The sequence below is a fragment of the Mus caroli genome, unplaced genomic scaffold (genome assembly GCF_978045245.1).
Source record: "Mus caroli unplaced genomic scaffold, Mus_caroli_1 scaffold_4, whole genome shotgun sequence".
In the NCBI taxonomy this organism is placed as follows: domain Eukaryota; kingdom Metazoa; phylum Chordata; class Mammalia; order Rodentia; family Muridae; genus Mus; species Mus caroli.
The window spans coordinates 118,831,065-118,854,357 of NW_028227259.1; the positions used below are offsets into that span (position 1 = coordinate 118,831,065).

The 23,293-nt window shown below is 52.7% G+C and overlaps 1 protein-coding gene and 1 non-coding gene across 2 annotated transcripts; one reads left to right on the forward strand and one right to left on the reverse strand.

Moving 5' to 3' along the window:
- Positions 1 to 1,358: 1,358 nt before the first annotated feature.
- LOC115031259 (U6 spliceosomal RNA) lies at positions 1,359 to 1,465 on the forward strand. Its single transcript, XR_003836858.1, has one exon. It is a non-coding gene; the product is annotated as a U6 spliceosomal RNA (small nuclear RNA).
- Positions 1,466 to 2,974: 1,509 nt separating this feature from the next.
- Positions 2,975 to 23,293, reverse strand: Gltp (glycolipid transfer protein). The gene is made up of 5 exons (XM_021163336.3): positions 23,076 to 23,293; positions 9,634 to 9,692; positions 8,315 to 8,448; positions 6,145 to 6,295; positions 2,975 to 4,123 (listed from the first exon to the last, which is right to left on the reverse strand). Exons 1-5 carry the CDS (start codon positions 23,176 to 23,178, stop codon positions 3,941 to 3,943), a joined length of 630 nt encoding a protein of 209 aa, XP_021018995.1. The 5' UTR covers positions 23,179 to 23,293; the 3' UTR covers positions 2,975 to 3,940.

Below are 23,293 nucleotides of genomic sequence, written 5' to 3' on the forward strand. Positions count from 1 at the left end.
AAAGAAATAGCAGCCAGATTACAGAACACTGTCTAGAATGTCTGTCTGTCTGTCTTGAGATAGAGTCTCACTATACAGCCAGGCTCACTCTGTAGACCAGGCTGGCCCAGACTCAGTGATCAGCGTGCCTCTGCCTCCCCAGTGCTGAGACTAAAGGCGTGTGCATGTGCTACCGGCATCCTAGGCTGATGTGTCAGCATGAGATCTGATGTGTGGTTGAACAAGAAGTGACTGTGTTGAGGTTTAGCTAATTAAACTGGGGCTAGGTTGTCCCTTGAGGAGCTCTAGCCAGGTGTCAGAATCACAATAAATAAAAAAAAAATTAGCAAAGGTGAGTGTTGACAATCTCCCATGCACCAGACATTTTATTATTATTATTATTTGTTTTGGTTTGGTTTGGTTTTTCCAGATAGGGTTTCTCTGTATAGCCCTGGCTGTCCTGGAACTCACTCTGTAGACCAGGCTGGCCTCGAACTCAGAAATCCGTCTGCCTCTGCCTCTGCCTCTCAAGTGCTGGGATTAAAGGCGTGCACCGCTGCCTGGCAGTTTATTAATTTTTTTTAAAAATATATATTATATGAGTGTTTTGCCTCCGTGTATATGTGCGCATCACGTGCCCCGCAGTGCCCAGAGAGTTCAAATGAGGGCGCAAGATCCCATGGAACTGGAATTACAGACGGTTGTCACCCTAAACGTGAGGACTGAGAATAACAGCCATCTCTCCTGCGCTATTTATTTACTTATTTTTGCGTCAAGCATTTCCAGACGGTATTTTACATGATCCTGAAAAGTAAAGATTGCTTCTGTAGCGCACACGTGGGGAAACAGGGGCACAGAGAGGCGTGCAGACAGACCGACGGAAGAACTGTCAGGGGCTGACCGTGCAGCAGCGGCAGACAGTAAGAGAGGACTTTCGGGAAGCCTGGAGTCAGAATGCGGAAGTGGGCTGTGCCCGCCCACTGTGGGCGTGGCCGCCTGCCGGACGCGGAGGAGGGGTTGGCAGGCCCCGTCCCTGGCTCCCCCAGCAAAGACGCGTGCGGACAGCGCCACCTACCGGACACGCGGAAACTACAACTCACATGCCTTCCACAGTGCAGTTTTTACACTCTCCCTAAGCAGCTCCAAACCGCTGCAGCCTTTCAGATACCGCGGTAATGTTTAAACTTAAGCCTGGTAAGACCTCGGCGTTACAGATGAGGAAACTGGGGCCTGAAGCGTGGAGGGAGCTCAGTCTGTCGGCATCAGGCACACGTTAGAAAGAGTCTGGAGAGTAGGCGTTTTAAGTGAGTGACTCAACAAGCAAATAGGTCAAGCAAACTCTGGACACTGGAGTTTCTTGGCATAAGAAGTTACTTGAGGTGCTCGCTTCGGCAGCACATATACTAAAATTGGAACGATACAGAGAAGATTAGCATGGCCCCTGCGCAAGGATGACACGCAAATTCGTGAAGCGTTCCATATTTTTACTTTTGGGATAGCATTGGAAATGTAATTGAGGAAAATATGTAATAAAAAATATTAAAAATTTAAAAAAAAGAAGTTACTTGAGGGATACCTAAGGGGCTAACTTGGGGGTTTGAGGGACCCATTGTCTCACTATTGGGGACATGGAGTGAGATTCGGAGGCCCCCGGGGAACGAGGCTGTTTTCTCCTCTGGTAAGTGGGGCTCCTGACATTCCAGGTGAACTGATATTTTGAAGCACATTGGCGGGGCCTGGTATACCTGTGTTCAGTGTGTGTTCTTTCTCTCCCTGCCCCAGGAAGAATTCAGTGCCCTAATGACAGGGATGAGCTAGACACCTGTCTCTGGGCTCAAAATCTCCCAGCAGGTGCCCAGAGTGAAGGAGACTGGCCCTGGGCAGGTCTCTCCCTTCTAAAAAAAAAAAAAAAAAAAAAAAAAGAGCCCTCCTGACCTTACTGCAGTACACTGGAACTAGATGGAAGACACTTAGATGGAAGTCTTTTATTGACAGACTGTTCCATTTCTAGGTAGCCCAACCTCTGCAAGCAATCAGGCCTCACAGACTTCCATCTCTTGGCCATGTCTGAGGCCAGCCTTCCAAAATGGGTACCTGTGTCTCCCTTGGGCACTGTCCAGAGGTCAAGGAAAAATATTTCCCTCTCCTTGTAACCCTAGTATCAGAAAAAGAATCGGCTTTTGGTCGAAGAACTGGGCAGAATCCAAGGCAAATAAAGAACGCACCCTCCCCTTAATCTAGCCAAGGGACGGTCGGTCGTTTTTCAGCCTCCACTGAGAATCATGATTCTCCCCCCTCCCCTCATTTGTTGCTCAACAGTCTTGCTATGTAGCCCAGGCTGGCCTTGAACTCACAATCTTCCTACATCTGCTTCTAAAGTGCTGGAATTGCAGCTACATGCCACCAGGTTTAGATACTGGTGATTCAGAGGAGCTACATACGTGACTTCTTTTATTCTGTGAAACCTCTCTTTATCTGATTACCAGTTATATATTTTTTGAGTCAGACCAGAAGACAAGCCCTTGAAGGATTTGGCTGAAGGGTCCCTGTTCTAGTTTGCTTTTTGTAGCTATAGCCAAACCTCTGACCAAAATCAGCTGGCGTGTGTGTGTGTGTGTGTGTGTGTGTGTAATGTGTGTGAGAATTTATTTGCCTTACAGGCCAGTCCATCACAGAGTGCGGTCAAGGCAGCAACCTGAGGCAGCATTGAGGCACAGACCACAGAGGAACACTAACTCCTAGCTTCCTACACAGCCCAGGTCCTCCTGTCGGGATAGCAGTGCCCAGGGTGGGCGGGGCACCCTGCATCAATTAGCAGTCAAGAACAGGCAGCACAGGTGTGCCCACAGGCCTGTCAGGAGGAGGCAGTTCAGGTCCCCCCTTCCCAGTTCAGGTCCCCCCTTCCCAGGAGTGCCAAGTTAACTATCACAGCCCCCAGGTGGAACCTTTGACACCAAAAATAATAAAAGAATCAAGCGCCACAGACACATGCAGGTGTGATTTCAAAATATAGATTTATTTATTAAGGATTATTTAGTTTCTGCATAAAAAATCACCAATTGCTCCTCATTGGGCTTTTTGTTTTGTTTTGTTTTTTTTAACATACATCAATTCTTTCAGGGCAGGTTTACCCCAATACTTTAAAAAATATATCTCTTTTAGCTCCAGAAGGACGGTTAAGGCAGCAAGGCAGTGTCTTGAGTCTCCGCAGCTGGAGGGCTCCCATGAGAGGCAGTTTCTTAGGTTGGAAGAGCCAACCCCCGAAGAAAATAATTACGCAGAAGAATGCAAATACAGTCACGTATGGGTCGCCTGTGTGCGCCTAGTCAGTTGGTTGAAAAGGCTTGCTGGTACATTTCAGGGGGAAAAAAACCCAAACCCAAAAAACCTGTCTGACAAAAGACAGAGAGAGAGAGAGAGAGAACGAGAACAGGGCTGGTTATGCCAGATGTGTGAGCCCCGTGAGGGAGGCTCCTGCCAGCTTGCCTTTTAAACAGAGGCCACACAGTAGGGCACCCGCTGAACTTCCAATCAAACTTCCATTGTCCTTCAAGTATCCAAGACACCCCTGGGCCAGATGGGCCAGGCTTCTTTGCTGGGTGAGGTGTATGTCGCCCCTGAGCTGAGTTCCTCCTGAGCTAGGTAGGGGAGGAAATGACAAAACCCTAGGAATTCCTCCACGTTAGCAACGTTAGTTAGCAACGTTAATTGGTTTTAAGCACACTGGAAGGATGGCGGCGGCTCAGCCTGAGCGCCCGAGGAGTGAATGGAAGGTGTTTATTGCTCCATTAGAATAGGCCAAGACAACAAAAAAACCAAGAAAACAAAAGACCTCTAACAAGCTAAGGCTGCCCCCTGCAGACCCTGGCTGGCCGGGCTGGGCTGGCTGAGCTGGGGGATTCCAGCTTGATTCACAGTGATGGGGTTGCTGGTGCCCGCATGGGGCTGTGTGTCCGGCCGCCTACACTGTGTAGTCAAGCTCCGCATTCATCTTGGTGTACATGTCGTAGATGGCGTCGATGGTGGCCGTGTAGTTGACCAGGAAGAGGCGGATCTTCTCCAGGCACTCCTCCTCCGTCACGTTCTGCCCCTTGGAGAGTGCCTTGAGGAAGTCGGACTTGTAAGGTGCTGCATACAGGGCGGCCTTGAGGGGCAGTGGGGGAAGGCAGACACGGTGTTAGTGGGGAAGGACCAAGGATTGCACACTGGGCACCAGGGCCATCCCTGACCAAGACTGGGCAAGTCTCTCTGCTCATGTTGTTAGGAGAGAAAAGGGGAGTGTGTCTCCCCTCCGTGGTGAGGGGCAGCCGGACACCAGCCTGGGTACAGGCAGGCCTGAGTGCAGACCACAGCGTGGCCCTGAGTAAGTTAAATAGCTACATCTGCTGGGCAGTGGTGGCACACTTGGGAGGCAGAGGCAGGTGAATTTCTGAGTTTGAGGCCAGCCTTGTCTACAGAGTGAGTTCCAGGACAGCCAGGGCTACACAGAGAAACCCTGCCTCAAACAAACAAAAAAACAAACAGCTACATCCAATTTGGTTGCTTGTGTTAAGACTAGGGAGGCGTGGGCTGGAGAGACGGCTCAGCAGTTAAGAGCACTGCTCTTCCAGAGGTCCTGAGTTCAATTCCCAGCAACCACATGGTGGCTCACAACCATCTGTAATGGGATCTGATGCCCTCTTCTGGGGTGTCTGAAGACAGCTACAGTGTACTTATTTATAATAATAAATAATCTTTGGGCCTGAGCGAGCGTGGGTGACCGGAGTGAGCAGAGGTCCTAAATTCAATTTCCAGGAACCATAAGAAGACTCACAACCATCTGTACAGCTACAGTGTACCCATACACATAAAATAAATAAATAAATAAACACCCCCCCCCAAAATTCGAGGCCAGTCTGGTTTACAAAGTGAGTTCCAGGTCAGCCAGGGCTACACAGTGAGACCATGTCTCAAAAACAAAAAACGGTTGGGGAGGTCCGGTGACACGCTCCACCCTGCACAGAGCCCAAGATGCTCAGCAAACCCCAGACACACATCTGTCTGTCCTTAAAGGTGACACCTGGCTAAAATTTAGGGGGTGCTTCAATACCTCAGAGGGTAGAGAACCAGAAATTCACAGACCCTTAGAGCCCGGATCTGTTATGATCCACCATGATCTATGATGAAAAGAGTTAAGTACGCTGGGTCCCCAGCCTGAGTCGTGTCTGCCCAGGGAGCAGAACCCAGGCTAGGGCCTGCTTCACACTCATGCCAGCCGTGGGGCCACTGAGACTCAGAGGCAGGCTCCCAGGTGCTCACAATTCGTTTCTGACATGGGATCTGACTATGTTGCCCAGGCTGGCTCAGAACCCCTGCGCTCTACAATCATCCTGGAAAGAGGTCAAGCTGCCAGCCAGGCCCAGTCCGCCCCCCTGTTGAACCGTGGGACTTGAGATCATCAGAGAGCAGAGTGTGGCACAGCGCCCACTAGTGGTGTACTTGCAGGCAGAGTTGGGTGGACGCGGTCGGTTGCGAGGGCTTTTGAAGACACTGCGGGAAGACTGAGCTGCTCAAGATGGCCCCTGACCCCCAGGCATGACCAGGTAGGAGGCTCGGAGGGGGCCATACTTCCTGCCTCGTGACCTGCTCTTCCTGGTTGGACCTAGCCTGCCCTGGGACCCTTCCTGTTAGAGCCTGGGCTTCCTGGGGGAGGAGGCGCAGTCTGAGGGCATCATGACAGGCAGGGAAAGCCATGCACATCTGGAAGGCTTTTGCTATCTCCTCCTTAAGCCTTCTAGTCTGACGGACCCTCGGCCTCTCTGCTGCCCAGGCTGGCTCTAAAGCCCTTTTCAGGAGCTGTGGTCGGCTACCTCCTTGGGGGCGGGGCCCACCTCCTCGGGGGGCGGGGCCCTTCTTCCCTCCTTGCCTGGACAGGGTGAGGGGACAGCAGTAAGCGCCATCACCCTGTAGTTCTTGAGTCTGGAGTTGAGTCTCTTCTCACAGCTGTGGAACCACAGGCTGAGTGTACCCACAGGGACACTAAGGAGCACTGGCAGCCACAAGCAGGGTTGGCCACGGCTGCGGAGGGAGCCTAAGTGTACCGGCCCCACCCCAAAGCGCAGGTGAGCCCACCCTTCCCGGGGTGGTTAGGAGGGAGCCTGAGTCCTCCGGTCCCGTGGCGCTCACCTTGAAGATCTTCTGCACCAGCCAGCCATGGTACTTCTTCAGGGCCATCTCATAGGCCTTGTTGGCGTTGACTCGGATGAGGTTGGGGTGGTTCTCGTCCCGTTCCCCATCGCAGATGCTCTGCAGGAACACCTGGATGAAGCGCAGGCCCCTGCGGTCAAAGGGGGTACAGCCATTCAGAATCATGGCCCAGTGCAGCTGGTGTACTGGGAAGTACCCTCCTTAGGCAGCCTAGGTCCCTAAGCAATGGGATGACCCCACTGCGCTTGGGCCTGTGGTAGCATGCCTCTAAGCAGAGGCTATTTTGGGTCCTGGTGGCCATTCATGGCTTAAAGGATGAAGCCAGTGTGGTCCCGGAGGGCCCGATGGCCAGAGATACATACGTCAGGCACACTGTTCGTACACCTGTCCAGGAGCCTTGGTCAGCATCACCCTACACGGCCCGCAGTAACCCGTGGGACAGCTGTTTGTAAGTAGAGGCCAGCTGTATGCCTCTACTGCAGGACCTTTCTGAATCTGTCCACGGTGCTGCCTGACTGTACAGTGACCCCTGCCTGAGGCTTCAGGGGCACAGCAGGAAACCTGAGTTAGAAACAGGACCCCTGCCAGCCCCATGGTGCAGCTAAGACAACCAGAAAGGTGCCCAGAGGCTCCTATGTGGAACGCTTGGGTGTCACTATAGGAGGCGGGGCCTCGCTGGAGAAAGTGGATCCCTAATGACTTCCAGTTCCCTGTCAGCCATGAGGTGAATGGCTTCTTCCACACGGGGCTGTTATGTCACTGAGATGTCTTGCCTCACAGTGGGCCTAGAATCAGTGAAGCTGACCAAGGGAGGGCTGAGCCCCAGGAGACTCTGGGCTGACAGGAACCCTCCCTCTCCACCTGGCGCATTCTGCCAGGGCCACGGAAGTGCCATCCACAAGGGGCCTGTATCCTAAGCCCTTCAAACACACAGGCCCAAACAGGGTGCCATCAGCCACTCCACAGCCAGGTGGCCTTTCAGCCTCTCCCCAGCCTCCTGCCTCCTCTGCCTCTTACAACCCAACTGGAACCCAAACAAATGTCTCTGCTCCCTTCTTGCAGGGGCTGGGGGCGGCGCAGGGGAGTGATCTACAGCAGGGCTGTGCCCCGGCTTGTCTCAGCTAGAGGCTTTGCCACATGACAATAGCGGCAGCTCACACTGTAGAGCAACCCCTCCTGGCTGCCACTGCTGGGTAAATGACCTGGGTCCCTTAGCCCAGGCCTTCTAGGCCTCATGACAAACTCGGGCAGTGTGCGTGGGACACCTCCTAAAACAACTCCACCCTGATGACCATGCAGCCCCACCCTCTGGAAGCCGACTTCCCCTGGTCCAGTTCTCCAGAGAAGCATGTGCTGGGGGCTGGGAAGTGGGGTTCAGATGCTGAGCTGCCCTGTCCTCCTGGGTCCTGGCTCGGAGTCCTGAGATGTCAGAAGTGGCTGCTTCTCGGCAGCGGTCTGTTGACATCACACAGCGAGAGAATCCTGGAGCTAGCAGATCACTGAAAAGCTTCAAAGCGGGGACACGCCTATCTCTGCCAACTCAGTAAAACTCCTACAGTATTTCTGTCAAGAGGCTCACAAAAGCCGAGTGTGGTGGCACACACCTTTAATCCCAGCACTCAGGAGGTGGAGCAGGCTGATCTCTTTAAGTTCGAGGCCAGCCTGGTCTACGAAACAAGTTTCAGGACAGCCAGGGCTGAAAAATTCTGCTTCAACAAAACAAAACAAACCGAGAGAGAGAGAGAGAGAGAGAGAGAGAGAGAGAGAGAGAGAGAGAGAGAGAAGACAGACTGACTGACTGACTTACTGATAATACATAAATTTATCCGTGTACAATATGGCTACCTCTGTGCAGTACCCAGCCTGCACCATTGTGCTCAGATGACCTGGATTGTGACTTGGCCTCCAGATGCTTCTGTGGCCTCCTCCAGGTTGAGGATGACTCACCAGTCTGTGAAACTGTCAGGGGCACAAAGACTGAGGGGGAGCCTAAGGTGGGGCAAGCCCCTCCTCTGGCACCTCTGGGGCTAGCACAAGGAAGTGCCAGCCAGCAGGAGTCTTACCTCAGGGAAGTTTGTGGCGGCTATCAAATGACAGGGTTAGCACCCCCCCATCCAACACAGCCCAGTCATGCTCCCAAGCCCCTCACCTTTTCAGCCACAGCAGTGCCAGAGTGGCCCCCACTTTGGGCCACTCCGCCCCATACATCCCCTTCTCCACCTCCAGGATGTTCTGCAGGGTCTTGAACTTGGCTGGGTCGGTGTCATATACGGCTTTGATTTTCTAGAACGGAGCAGAGGGGTTCCCACATCACAGCCTGTCTGGCAGACACTGGGCAGAGTGTCCCATCCTATGCATACAGCCACCTGCCTCCCAGTCACCGACACTACCCAGGACACTGCCACCACTCTCAATGCCTAATCAGAGGACATAGAGGCATCAGGTAGTGATGTGTCATAAGTCACAGGGGTAGTAGCATCAAAGGTCCTGTGCAGAAGGTCACAGGTTTGGGCTCTAGCCTGGCTGGCTCTGGAAGCCACCATGTCTTCTCTGCTGGCACCATCTCAGACATCAGAGACAAGACGTCCCACAGTGAAGAGGGATGGACTCAAGCAAAGGGATCAAAACTGCCCGGGTTAAACAGCCCCCAAACTGGCGCCAGGTCAGCCTGATGAGACTGTGCTGTAAGTGTGAATCCTGCCTCTGTACGTTCCTGCTGTGTGACTTTAGGTAAGTTATCCACCACTCTGAGCTTCAAGCTCCTCCTCTGTGTGTGTGCATGCATGTGTGTGTGTGTACACATGTGAGTGTTCATGGAGGCCAGATGAGGGCACTAGATCCCCAGACCTGGAGTTACTGGCAACTGAGAGTTGCCCAGTTTGGGTGCTAGGAACCAAACTTCAGGCCTCTGAAAGAGCAGCAAGCATCCTTGACCACTGAGCCAGCTTGCCAACACTCCATCTTTATAGTTTAAGCCTCTCTCACTGGCTGGCGGATGACCGTCAAGGACCCACCTCTCTCCAACTCCCCCAGTACTAGGGTTATTTTGGTTTTTATGTGGGTGTGGAGTCGTAACTCAGGTCTACATTTTCTAAGACTGAACCATTGCCCCATCTCTCCTTTATAAAAATGTCTGAGCACTCTGTCTGCATGTACACCTGCATGCCAGAAGAGGGCATCAGATCCTTTATAGATGGTCATGACCCACCATGTAGTGCTGGAAATTGAACTTAGGACCTTTGGGAGAGCAGCCAGTGTTCTTAACCACTGGGCAGCCCTACCAGCCCCTCTCCATCTCTTGAGGTCTTATTTGGTGGAGGCAGGTGTCAGGGTGTCAGGTTAATCCTGGACTGCATGCTTGCAATGGGGCCTGAGAGGGGATAGGACTCCACATGCCCCCTGCCCTCTGCCCCATCCTCAGGCTGAGAACTGGGCAGAGATGGTTTAGATGCCCGGCTGGGTACTTACGGTGATGTTACCGCTTATGTCCGCCTTGATGGGTGTGAATACCGGGGACCCGAGGCAATCTGGGAATAGAATGAGAAGAGAGATTTAGATTCCGGACTAGGGTGGCATTCGGGACACCACAGGCTGTGGAGGACCTTCACCTGTGTTTAGGAGCCAGGGAGAATCGTGGATAGGTGTTTGGAAGGCTCTGTGGCCACGTGAATTCTGGGAGTTCTGGGCTCTGGATGACGGCGGACTGTCACTCCAGAACTGGCCAGAGCCTCTGAGGGCTGGTGGGGTTGCTTCTCCCCAGCACGGCACCACTCAGGGCAGCTCTCTGCTGTGGTGGGAATCCCCATCTGCACCGTGCAGCCAGCACCCACGTGACCTTGGGCTTGATTTGTGTCCCCTTCACTCTGGCAGGGTAGGCTCAGGCACTGCCTTTGTATGAGTTCAAGTTTCCCACCTTGTGAATGGGACAATAGGACCCATCACAGGTGTGTGGTGAGTGACACACACTCTGTTCACCCTAGAGCACCAGTGTTCCCGAGCGTAGGCGGAACCTTCTTGGCAGGTCCCAGTAAAATGGGGCTTTGAACAAGCAGTGGCCCCTTGGAGCAGATGACAACAGACCAGCGCTCCTGGCCATACTGTTCTTGACATGTGATGTTTGTATGCTCCTGCCTCTTTCCCCGACTTTGGTCCTCTTGGCATGTCATCGCCACAGACAGAGAATATCGCACTAGCCAAAAGCTTGCAGAGGAGAGGTGCAGGTCTGCAGGGTCACACTTGAGTGTGGGCCTCTCACTCTTGGAGCCTGAGCAAAATGGTTGTGATACTCGAACCCTCAGCTTCTCCCAGCTGGGAAGTGGGCTTGCTAAGTGATTCAGAGTCAGGGGCACAAGGACACCAAGCAGGTTGGAAGTGGGTGCCTGGCCCACAGAAGGGAGATAGATGCCTCTGCCTAGGAGGCAGACCAGGGCGTCGCCTCAAGGACTTCACAAATGAGCCCTGGGGAAGAACTTCTGCAGGTAAATTCCAGTGAAGGTGACCAGCACACTTGGCTGGCCATCTGGAATATTCTTTCACTGCAGATGTGAAGAGGTGTGTGCTGGAGCCACCTTTGATGACACACCCCTGACACAGTGCGGTGATGGATAAGGACCAGGCAGATGGCAGTGAGGCTGGCCCAACATTCCTCAGTGGGGCAAGTCTCCCTGACCTCACGCCTGTTTCCTCCTGTGTCAGCTCAGCGTTTAGCAAGGTTGGCACAAAAGTCAGAAATCTGGATTTAGGATGTGCCAGCCATGCCTGGGGCACACACATGCAATGCCCGCACTCAGGAGGTGGAGGCGGGACCATTGAGGGTTTGAAGGCCAGCCTGGGCTACAAAGCAGAAAGAACCTCTTGAAAGAAAACAAGACACAATGATGCTTCTGGTCAAAGGTGGGGCAGAGGCCGAGTGCCTGCCCAGCACTCGTGAGGTCCTTGGTGTGACCCTCACACCAAAAAAAAAAAAAAAAAAAATCTAGAAAGATATCTCACTGGTGACCCAGTGCCAAGCCTGATGACCTAACTCCACACACATGGTAGAAGGAAGGAACAAGATCCTTACAAGTTGTTCTTTGACAACCCCCCCCACTTGGGTGCCACAGCTCACACATGCACGCTCACAGAAATAAACACAAAAATCAATCGAAAAGAAAACTACTTTGGACATACTTAGCTGGGTGCCTAGTGTGGGGCAAACGCTGTCAAATGGGCTTCAAAAGTAGGGCACTCCGTGACACCCTACTTTTAGGGTCAGGCTCCATGACCCAGCATGTCTCCCCAAGCCTCTGTGGGGTGCACACCCCACATTTTGTCTTGCTGAGTAGCCCATGGTCCTCCTGCCTCCACCTCCAAATGCTGAGATGGAAAGTGAGTGCCCACATCTAGCATCGAAGTCTCTCCTGGAACCTAAGTTGCCATCCCTTGGAGCGGCAGGCTATAAGCCCTAAGATAGGGTCCTGGTAGCACTGAGCCATCTCCATGGGTGAGCGGACTGTGGGAAGCTGGTCTCCCTGGTAGGCTCTTCCCCTGCACTTTCACGCATGTGGGTTGAGGCCAGAGGCCAACAGTGGTGTTTTTCACTCTCCTCAGTCTCTCAGTGAACGCGGTGCTCACTGACTGAACAAGCATCAAGCTCCTGGGCTCCTACTGTCTCCATGCCTCTCTCCACCTCATTCAGAGCGCCGGCCTGGGTTTTTTTTTTTTTTTTTTTTTTTTTTTTTTGGTTTTTTCGAGACAGGGTTTCTCTGTGTAGCTCTGGCTGTCCTGGAACTCACTTTGTAGACCAGGCTGGCCTCGAACTCAGAAATCCGCCTGCCTCTGCCTCCCAAGTGCTGGGACGGCCTGGGTTTTGTTTTGCCCACTTGGGTATCAGGCATCCAAGCTCAGCCTTGTGACAGCACAGCAGACACCTCGCTAGTGTTAAGCATCCACCCACCCACCCAGGATGTCAGAGTCTGTGAAGGAACGTGGCCTTCAGTTTCTCTCCCTGTAAAATGAGACTCCTAGGTCCTGTGCAGGGCAGGGCTTCGAGGAAAAGAGACAAGGCTGCCCTACACAGCAGGTGTTGAGTGATCATCAACCACAGTCTTCAAAGGGAGATGCCAGGAAGCTGGGCTGATGGCAGAGCGAGGGCGGGTGGCTAGCTGCAGGCTAACTCGAGACTCTGCCCTTCACTTACTGGAAACAGTCATGGCGTGGTGCGGAGTCCACCCTGGCGGCAGGAGAAGGGCTTATTGTTCCCCATTCTCCTGACAGTGCTCAGCCAGGCTCACAAAGCCACTGTGGTCAGCTGGCACTGGCCCCACAGCAGCCCTCATTGTGTGTGGCTGATGGCCACTGCCCAGGCCAGGCCAGGCATTCTGCTGTTGGGGGAGGGCTCACTGGGTGGGGCCGGAGGGTGAAGCAGGGATCTCGGGCTCGGCTCCGGGAGGGCCTTTAAGGAAACAGGCCTGGTGGTGTGGTGGAGCACCCTGACACCCTGGAGCCCGATGTAGGAGGATCATTCATGAGTTCTAGCCAGCTTGAGCCGGCTAGTGAAACCCTATCCCCAAAAGAAGAGATGGCAGTGGCAGGTGTGTGACCCCAGATGGGTGGGCAGGAAAGGTGGGAGGCAGCCATACTGGAAGCTGAGCTGGCCTGTGGTGCCTGTGGTTAGTAGGGAAACTGCCTGTTCCTCTTCAGAGCCAGCTGGCTCAGGATGTCAACTCTGTCTCTAATACGACTTTGACAAGTGACTTGAGAACTCTGAGCGTGAGCCCTTCACTTCTAGGGGTGCTTCACCAAGAATAGAACTCCAGTACGGGGGTTTAGGGGGCTGCTTCTCAGGGCCTCCAAGGGGACCACAGTCGAGAAGCCAAATGGCACTCCTGAAGTGGATAACAGCCAAGGGACCCCACTTTAGCTTTCTAGGGACATATCTGTCGGTGTGAACTCAGAGTGAACGGTGCTGGGGCTGGTACCCCAGAGTTGGCCTTTCTAATACTTAAACCTTGGCTGTCCCCCACCCAGGGCAGAGGGTGACCTGTTCCCATGGCGTGGAGGCGTACCAGCCTAACTGCTCCCCAGAATGTAGCAAGCACCTTTTCTCGTTCGACTAGTTCTGCAGTTCTCTCCCAAACTTGTTCTGCCTTCTTTAACCGTGTCGTGTCCTCGACCTGCGACCTGCCTGAGGCCTGGAGGGAGCGAGGGCGCTGGGATGCTTTTCTGCTCTGTCCTGCAGCCCCCAGAAGGAAGGGAGCTGCCTTTAAAAAACAGGAAGGCCCGCAGTGCCACCGCCTCCTGTCATCATAACCAGCCCCAACAGGCAGGCTGCAGACAGGAAAGCCTGGGTGTTTTTGAACGCCGATGAAAGGTTTTTATGCCTAGTAAGGGTTTTTTTTTTCTTCTCTCAACTCAGAAGACGTAAGGTCAACAAATCTAGTTATAAAACCCAAGAACTTCTCGTAAGAGGCCGTCAACCGAGTGGGGCAGGAAGCAGAGAAAATAAATAAAGGCCACCATCATACATGGAATATGTAAAGAGCATTTACAGAATGATAAGAAGATAAGGTTTTTAGAGTGAGAAGTTCACAGATGAATTTAAAAGTTGCTTAATCTCAGTGACAAAGGAAAAAATACAACATGGAGACCTTTCCAGCAACCACATTATCTTATGGATACATCAGCCGCTGGTTTAAGCATTCTAGATGGCATTTATTAAAATGTAGCACAGGGGCTGGAGACAGCGAACAGCTAACAGCATTTGCTGCCCTTCCAGAGGGCTGGAGTTCAGATGGCCCACGACGGCCTCTAACTGCGGCATCGGGGGATATGACTGCTTTGGATATCTTTTTAAAAGCCTCTCTCGGTCATCGATGGCTATTTTCTCCTGCTTTGCCTGCGGGTCCAGTAGGAACCAGGAAAATGCACGGCAAACAGCCAACTGTTAAAACCACCCCCAAAACAAAAGGAAACAGGTACCAGGAGAGGAATTCATGTGTGCCTTCAGGAATGTGCCTTCTGGGACAACTGTCCCTGGATTGGGGCCATCTAAGTCCTCCTGCCTGGGTCTCGGCCACAGCCCAGATGGCTGACATTGCCCAGAAAGCAGAATTGTCCCCCAGCCAGCTTGTCACTACATGCCACCCATAAACACTCATTTCCTCCTTTTCTGCCTTCAACATAGTTGAAGAACACAGGTCATTGTGTTCAACAAGGCCACAGAGGAGCTGGAGTGTGAATGGGGCTTGTTGAACATATGCAAGGCCCCGGATTCCATCACAGTGTAGCGTCCAGCTTAGCAACGTGGTGGTACCTGCCCATAACCCCTGCCCGCTGGAGGCTGAGGCAGGGCAAACAGTTCAAGGCCAGCCTGCACCACCACACCTGGCTTTCTACATGGGGTCTGGGGAGTAAACTCAGGTCTTCCTCTCTGGTCTGGTTTAGTCTTTCTGTCTGTCTGTCTCTTTCTAAGGGTTTTTATTGTTGTTGTTTTGTTTTGTTTGTTTGTTTGTTTTTTGAGACAGAGTTTCTCTGTGTTTGTTTGTTTGTTTTTTGAGACAGAGTTTCTCTGTATATCCCTGGCTTTCCTGGAACTCACTTTGTAGACCAGGCTGCCTCGAACTCTGAAATCTGCCTGCCAGGCTTTCTGATAAGTTCATATGTAGCCCAGGCTAGCCTTGAACTTACTCTGTAACTAAAGATGACCGTGAAGTCTCTTGCCTCCACCTCCCAGGTGCTAGAATCGCAAGCATGGTGCAGCCTTATCTATCACAAGAAGGGAGTTCCCACTGTCCCATTTTGGAGTAACAAGGTACAAAATTAGCCATGCCCTGGCCCACCCCGTCACTTCCTCTCAGAAATAATTTTCATTTAAGAACAAAATGCCATCCCGGTTATCAGAGGCCAGTCTGAGCCACATGGCGAGACCCCGTTACAGGTAAATGAACAGACAGATATACAGAGAGCCAGGATGCCCTCTGCTTTCCACAGGACACACCTAGCTCTCTCGTTTCCAAGGCGTAGTCACAGTGTGGCAATACACACTGTGTGGGGTGGGAAGGTTCTTCGGCAAATTCCTTTTTCTCATAGCCAGATATTAGCATCTGTTAGATACTCCCGGCAGATTAACTTTATGGTCCTGAGTTACAAGATCAGAATGGGAGGTTCTCAAATTACAGCTGATGGAGATGAATCTTTTATTCATTGGGAGGGGTGTCCAGGCTCAGGTCGCAGGCTGATCCTGAAGCATGAGAACACAGGGACGCCCACGTTCTAAAGCTGGAGGAAAAACAGCTCAGAACCTTGCTCTCAGAAGCCACACTGTTTCCGCATGCTGCCTGCCCACAGCTGCCCTCTCTGATATAGTCAGCCTCAAGTCTCAAACTGGATGCAGTAACACATACCTTTAGTCCCTCTGCACTCAGGAGGCAGAGGCAGAAAACAGGCAGAGCAAGGCAGTAGGATCTTTGTGAGTTTGAGGCTATTCCTAGAGGTCTGTATAGTGAATTCTAAACCAGCAGAGCTATATAGTGAGATCCTTTAAACACACACACAAACAAACAAACAGGCAGACAGACAGACAGATCCAAACAAACAGCAAGCCAGCCTTGAATTGGACTCACATTTGAGGCACTCAGTTCTGACTTGCTGTGTGACCTGGGGAAAAACAGCTAACGCCTCTGAGCTGTGCTTGCCTTGTTCATAAAGGAAGGGTAAGATAACGATGACTCCCATCTCATAGGGGGCCGAGAAGCTTCAGTGAAGGGTTCCGCAGTTCCCAGCACCTCAGTTTAAAAGGCGTATTTATGTTTTATTACACAACACAGCATCATTCTCATCTTTCCCAAAAGGCAGGGCTTTCCTCAGAGAGGAAATCCAGAAAGTAACGAGCCTGGTTTCTGGAAAAGCAGGAGACTGGATCTGTGGTGGAGTGGGTGCCTCGCACCCACAACACAACAAGGGCTGAAGGAGAAATCGGAGAAGAGAAGGGACGGAAGGGAAAATACTGACCCTGAAGAGGTAAAGTCATACCGGCATGAAGACAGGGCTTGGGTGGGAGACAAGGTACGTCCTTGGAGCAACACATATAGAACACTTGGGAGCCTGGGGCAGCCTGGGGAAGCTGTAGGTCCAGGCGGGAGTTTGATGGAGGGAATACTTAGCCACATTGTAACAGTAAGGGGAGAGGGGGACCCAGCCACTGTAAGAATGTAACAGAACCAGGAAGACTCACAAAGTCACTTAAAGAACAGAAACAATGAAACTTAAGACATAAGCTCCAACAAGGTTACAGGTCACATCGAGCAGCCCAGGACGCTTCTGCCTTCCCATAGAACACAGCTGTCTCTGAAGATACAGGGCTGCTGACCTCCCTGTCCAAGGAACCCCACAATTCCCCTACTTCTTACCTCCTTCCTTCATAAGGGTTAGGAATCAGTTTCCTCCAATGCCCACGCTTGCCCACAGCCATCTTAAAGGGGCCAAGCTAGCCTTGAGGGGCATATATGGGTTTCTCAGGCTCCTGAGCCAGAAGATCTTCCATTTGGATACCGCCTAGCCACCAAGAGAGCTGCCGGCTGTCAGGTCACAGGATGGCTTGCCTTCTGCCCTTAGCAGATTCCCCAGTGCTGTCCCTCACCTCCCTAGACCAGATGAGGAGGGAACCAATGTCCTTAAGCCCAAACACACACTCTGGTATTCCTTTCTGTCTCCTGCTTTCACGCTACCACAGGGGCCTCAGAGCCAGATGTCCTGAACAGAAGAGCTACAAGCTATCTCAGGAGGCCAGGGTGTGTGAGTGGATGACAGCAGGAGCCACATGGCCCTGGGCGCATTGTAGTGACTCTCGGATGGAAGCAGCCAGCAGCTGGCTGTGAGCCCTGGCCGTCAGTCCCCAAGGCTCAGGAATGCCTTCTCTGGGACAGAACTGTCTCCCAGGGGCTGTGCTGCGTGCACCTTGGCAGCACAGGTCTCTCAACCATGCAAAGGCGTGATTCTAGGCATCAGGCACTCTCTTCCCTTTCTGAGGTCACCTCCGGGGGACTCCAGATGACAATTGTATTGGGCATGGGCTGTACGCTTCTACCCGGACACCTGAGAGAACCCAACCCCGAGTGGGCTCTGCAGGATGAGAATGTCTGTTTCCACTCACTTCTCGGGGCCTTCAGGGGACAGGTATGAGAGGAAACTAGTCAGACACAAAGTCATCGTCCCTCACTGCACCTTGAAGGCAGCCATCCTACAGACTCCCAGGTAGGTCCCGAGGTGCTCAGCCAAGGAGCAACATTACTGGGCAGGGCCCACCATGCCTTGCTCACTACACATATGCAAAAGCCTCCTTCTGATGCCATGACACCCGGGCTTTCAAAGACAAACTTCTTTTAAGTGCCCCCCACCCCAGGACAGTCTACATCCCCTGCCATGCACGGAGTTTAGCTCTAGGCAGTTTACCACAAGGATTGACACCTGCCTCCTGGAGCGGAGGGGGAGCACAGTACCCATGGTCTCTCTTGAAAGGGTCAGCATGCAGCCGGGCGGTGGTGGTGCATGCCTTTGATCCCAGCACTTGGGAGGCAGAGACAGGTGGATCTGTAGACCAGGCTGGGCGAGATCCAGGACTGCCAGGACACGGAAACCCTGTCCCTCGGCCCCAGAACCGACTTGATGCCCCAGGGAGCATCTTAGAGATGAGGGTGCAACCTGTGTGGTTGGCCTGTGCATCCCAACTAGAGGAAGCGCTCTCCTGCTTGGGATTCCCCAAGCCTAATGGTCCCTGCACTCTAACTTGTACTGTAAGAAGCAGGAGAAACAGGAGGGTCCTAAAGGGACACCCAGGCATCTGCTCTGAAACTCCCAGGCCACCTGCCACTCAGCAAAGCCACCATCATATCAGCAAAACTACAGGACTAAGCCAGGCATGGTGGTGCACGCCTTTAATCCCAGCACTTGGGAGGCAGAGGCAGGCGGATTTTTGAGTTCGAGGCCAGCCTGGTCTACAAAGCAAGTTCCAGGACAGCCAGGGCTACACAGAGAAACCCTGTCTGGAAAAACCAAACAACAACAGCAAAACTGCTGGACTTCTTTAGGGGCCCTGCAGGCTGTTTCTACAGGGGTTCTCCTCTACTTGAGAGGGAGTGAGGATCACTGTGTAAGGTGTCCAGACCCTGAACTTCAGTCTGGCTACACTGGTGACTCACTGGCTGTCTGACCCTGGGAAGCTTTCTAACTTCTCCGGCCTCGGTTTCTTTGGCTGCAAGAAGCAGATGTTTCTGTGACTCTAAAGTACCCCTGCTCCTCCCTCCCCACCATGGCGCAAGCATTAAATCAAGAGAGACAGAGAACAATTTTTTGGACTCATTTCAGGGACACTTAATTAAGTGTCAGACACCTGCAAGGCCAGATTCTAAGGACACTGATTTAACTGTGCTAAGAGTCACAAGTGAAGAAAACACGTCCCCAGCATTAGAACCCAAGAAACAAGAGGCAGAAACTGTTCCTTTAGGCTCCTCTGTCCCTGGCTTTTCCTTAGACAATGACCGCAAATAGGTGTCCCCTCACGAACCAGCTTTAATTCATCAAGAGCGGTCGTTCTAAGAGAAGAACACAGAACTGTGATTGATTAATAATGTCTGCCACAGCCAGGCAGTGGTGGCGCACACCTTTGATCCCAGCACTTGGGAGGCAGAGGAGGCAGGCAGATTTCTGAGTTCGAGGCCAGCCTCGAACAGAGTGAGTTCCAGGACAGCCAGGGCTCCATAGAAAAACCCTGTCTTGAAAAAATAAAATAAAATAGAAAAAAAAAATAATGTCTGCCACAGTACAGGATGGGCAGGGCTTATGTCTTCTGACTTAGTCACAGATTTTAACATGAGAAGAAAGCAGTCAAGCATGGTGTGGATGGTAACCCCAGCACTCTGGAGGCTGAGGCAGGGAGTACCACAAGTTCCACAAGCTCAAGGCCAGACAAAAGGGCCTCAAAATATTAAAAAGTAAGTAAATATAAGTGATGCAGGCCACGGACACTGAAGTTACTCTGAGTCAGAGAATACAAGGATTTTCTCACAGGGAGGAGGAAGGACTTTCTGGGTGGAGTTATTGCTAAGCCAATTCCTTAAGGACATGTGGACTCCAGCCAGACCCAAGGAAGGAGGTATGTGGTGAGTGAGCGAGGTGCAGAGTGACAAGAGGAGCTGACATGGGGACACTCTCGGGACAGTAGCATGGGAGGGAGGCTGTGGGCAGCAAAGATTTCAGGAGGGAGCAGGGAGCCAGTGAGGCTTCTACGGCGGAGGTACATCAGCCCGTTGGAGTCTAGGGCAGTCACATAGCTGACCCAAAAGACAGAGAGCAGGAGTCACGGGTCAGCCTTCTAACCGATCAGTTGCTAAGCTCCAATTACCGGGTCAGGAGGGAGAAAGAAGATGGGGAAAGGGCCAGTCTCTGAGTGCATGTGCTAAGATCTGCACAGTGGGAGAATTCAGGCTAAAGAGGCAGAGGAGCAGTGAGTCCTCAAAGGGATGGCTATAAACCTGGGGAGCAGGCTGACACGAGCGAGACCCACACCCAAAGGAACAGAAGAAGCTGCGTGGGCCAAGCCCAGTCACTGGTTCCAGGACACACCCTGAGGAACTAAGGGACGTGGTTGTCCTGACAGGTCTAAAGCCTTCCTGCCCTTGGATCCAGCAAGTTCACTTCTAAAACTGAGAACTACACCTAGAGACGCTGGCAGTGAGTAGTACTGTCTACCGCAGTGATAAGAAGCAATGTGCCTGGCCAAAGGGAGGGGAGGGCTAAATCATGGTCACCATTTGAACGTAGAGCCTAAGCCACTCTGGAGATGACCAGAGACTCAGGAGCCAGGCTCCCTGTGTTGTTAGATGGAAACAGACAGAGGAAGATGAGTCTACCAAGGACATGATTCCCAAGCAACAGCAGAGGGCTGCTCTTTAAAAATCCTACTTCAAAAGACTGTGAGATGTTGTCTTAGGGTTTGACTGCTGTGAGCAGACACCATGACCCAGGCAACTCTTACAAAGGACAACATTTAATGGAGACTGGGCTACTGGTTCTGAGGTTCAGTCCATTATCATCAAGGCAGGAACATGGCAGCATCCAGACAGGCACTGTGCAGGAGGAGCTGAGAGTTCTACATCTTCAGCTGAAGGCTGCTAGAAGACTGGCTTCCAGGCTGCTAGGATGAGGGTCTTATAGCCCACACCCATGGTGACACACCTATCCCAACAAGGCCACACCCACTCCAACAAGGCCACACCTACTCAAAAGGGTCACACCTACCCCAATAAGGCTACACTTACTCCAACAAGGCCACACTTCCACCACGGATGCCAAGCATGTAGCTCACATCTGTGATCCTAGCAGTTTGCAAGCAGAGGCAGGAGAATTGTGTTTGAGACCAGCCTGGGCTGCACAGTGAGTTCCAGGCCAGAGTGAAACCTTACCTCAAAAACAAAACAAAACAAGAAAGCAAAGAAAAACAAAACAAAACATTAAGTTCCTAAAACTAAGTACTGGATACATGCCTATACACCTGCAACTCAGAAACTGTGGCCAGCCCATGCTGCATAGTGAATTCGAGGCCAGCCTGAGCTACAGAACCTGGGCTTCAAATCAGACAATACCTGTGAAAGAATGAAGTGAACGAATTAATCTGTACCAGATCCTTGGTCCCTCATAGGTGCTCAATAAATGTCATTATTTAGGCTTACTGTGATTTGAGAACATGTTTCCACAATACCTCAGACTCCTTGTGGCTACCACTCCAGACCAGATGTAGTTCAGGGCCACACACACTGTGCCCAACTCATCCAAGTGACTGGGGACACCCCAAAGATCTAGACTGAGTCCCCACCTGAGCGCTGACAGTGGCGAACCCTCCTGAAGCCTGAGTCTACGGGAGAGCGCTCCACCCAGGAAGAGCACATTGAGAATGTTTTCTTTGGTAAGAGCGCCAAGAATGACAGTCTGTACTGAACAGTACATGGCTATGGGGTGACCTGTGCCAGTTAACCCTTCACAGGCCAACTCCACTGAAGCATCTGTCTAAATGGTGCTTCTGTCCACAGCTGTGACACCCCACAGCCCAGGATGGCAGCAAAGACAAGGATCCTTTGAGACCAGAAACAAGGAGCGAGCTAGGGTGACTCGTCTGCCTTAGCTTCAGCTGCCTCCTTCCAACTCTTCCCAAACCAGCCGGACACTCAGGCACTAGGGGTGCCCCCAAGAGCAGCCATGCCACGTTGGTGAGGGACAGGGAAGTCATGCCACCATTACTGTGGAGCTGCTGATGGGTTGTGGCATCCTTTTGTGGCTGTCCTATGTATTGAGGAGCGTCTAGGAGTACCCAGAGGGTGCTCTGTAGCATTCTGCTCCACCTCTCAACGACAACAAAACCATCTCCACAGACAAGCAGATACTGCCCCCCCACCCCCCTCTAAGGAACAAAAACTGCCATCCCTTGAGAACCACTGGCTCTAGCAGATTATGAACCCAGGACAGGCTGGCTCAAACTAGCAACTACTCAGAAAGCCAAGGGGGAAACAAACACAGAAGACAGTGTTGTCGGGGCTGGGAGGTCACTGTGGAGCCCCATGACCTGAGTTTGGTTCCCAGAACCCATATTGTGGAAGGAGAGAACAAACTTCCGAAAACGGTCCTCCAGCCCCTGCCTGTCCCCCCCCATGCCAACACACACAAATAAATATATTTTTAAAAACAACATAACGCTGTCATAAAAAGCAAAGCTAACGCCAACAGCTCCCTCTCTCTGGAGATGCAATCTGATCTCCAGCTGAGATACAGGTGAAAAAAAGCAGGTCTTAGGCACGCCACTGGTTGACAGAGCACCCACTGGGCAGTGCTGGAGCACCTCAGCCTCTGAGAAAGCCTGAGACCTGCTCTCAGGATGCTCCTCCAGGCTGGCACATTGGGCCCGAAACTAGATTCAAGAACTTCACACAAGTTCCTTTCCACAGCTAACACCCACCCTTCACAGGCTCTCATTTAGTCCCCACCCCCCAAACCAGCCATTTCACAGATGGGGACTCCAAGACACAGATCTACATGGCCACACACGCCCTATCCCCACCAGGGGTTGAGGGGTGCCAGACCTCCTCAGGCTAAGGCAGTTTCAAGGCTCTGTCCAAGTATTTCAACTGGACTCTGTACCCGGGAGCTGGTGTCATCCTGCAAAGTCACCAAGTGAGCTAGCAGGGTAGGGCGCTGGGAGCGTCCCCACTAAGAAGAAAGCCAGGCTCAGGTAGCAGTACCCTCTGTGAACCGCAAGGCAAAGGGCAGGGCAGGAGGCATCGGTTTTCCTTCCACTTTACAACAAGGTCTTGGGCTGGAGGAGGGGCGGGGAGAGAACGCGCCTGAAAGTGGCTTAGGGATTCATTCCAGCGCTCCTAGGAGGTGCTTCAACTTGACATATGGAAGACCGGACTTTTCCCTTTTCGAAAGTGAGGGGTGGGGGTGAGGGAATTCGAGCTAAGCACCCTGCAGCTGACATCACCCCCACAATCCAGCCCCCTTTCCCAGATGGGGGAAACCCTTTTCATGACTTCCTCTAAAAGGGCCCTTGAGTTTTGCAGCTCCATCTTCAAGTCCTTGGAGGAGGTGGGGTGGGATGGGGGGGAGGGGTGTTCTTTGATCTGGGATGGGAAGAAGCTGGGGTGGGGGTAAGGCTTATCGTTCAGAGTGAGGGTGGGGGAGAATTGAGAACCATTCTGAAGGGGGCGGAAAATGAAGCCGGGGATGAAGATGTTAGGCGCAGTCGGAGGGCTAATGAAGCATGCCCACGGTGCAATAGCAAGCGGTGTTTGGGTGCAATGGATGACAGGGAGTTAAGGGCCCGGGTGCATCTGAGGAAGAGGGATCTGGGCAGGTGAGGAGGGCTGGCGGCGCCCGGGACTCACCAAAGAAGGGCGGCAGGTGAGCCACCGCCTCCAGGAAGGGCCCGGTCTCGATCTGCCGGTCTGCGGGCAGCGGCTTGAGCAGGTGCTCGGCCAGCAGCGCCATTTCGGGGTCGAGGCCCTTGGTGATGCCCCAGCCCGCGCCGAGGGCGTCCGCGCCCGGGCTGTCGCCGCCCGCCGCCTCCCGGGACGCCAGCGTCGCCACTTCCGCCCGCGCCTCG

Coding starts and splice junctions, on each gene's coding strand:
- Gltp (XM_021163336.3), bottom strand. CDS start 23,178: ATGGCGCTGCTGGCCGAGCACCTGCTCAAGCCGCTGCCCGCAGACCGG. Junction 9,693..23,075: donor TCACCTGCCGCCCTTCTTTG/GTGAGTCCCGGG, acceptor TTCTATTCCCAG/ATTGCCTCGGGTCCCCGGTA. Junction 8,449..9,633: donor ACATAAGCGGTAACATCACC/GTAAGTACCCAG, acceptor GCTCCGTTCTAG/AAAATCAAAGCCGTATATGA.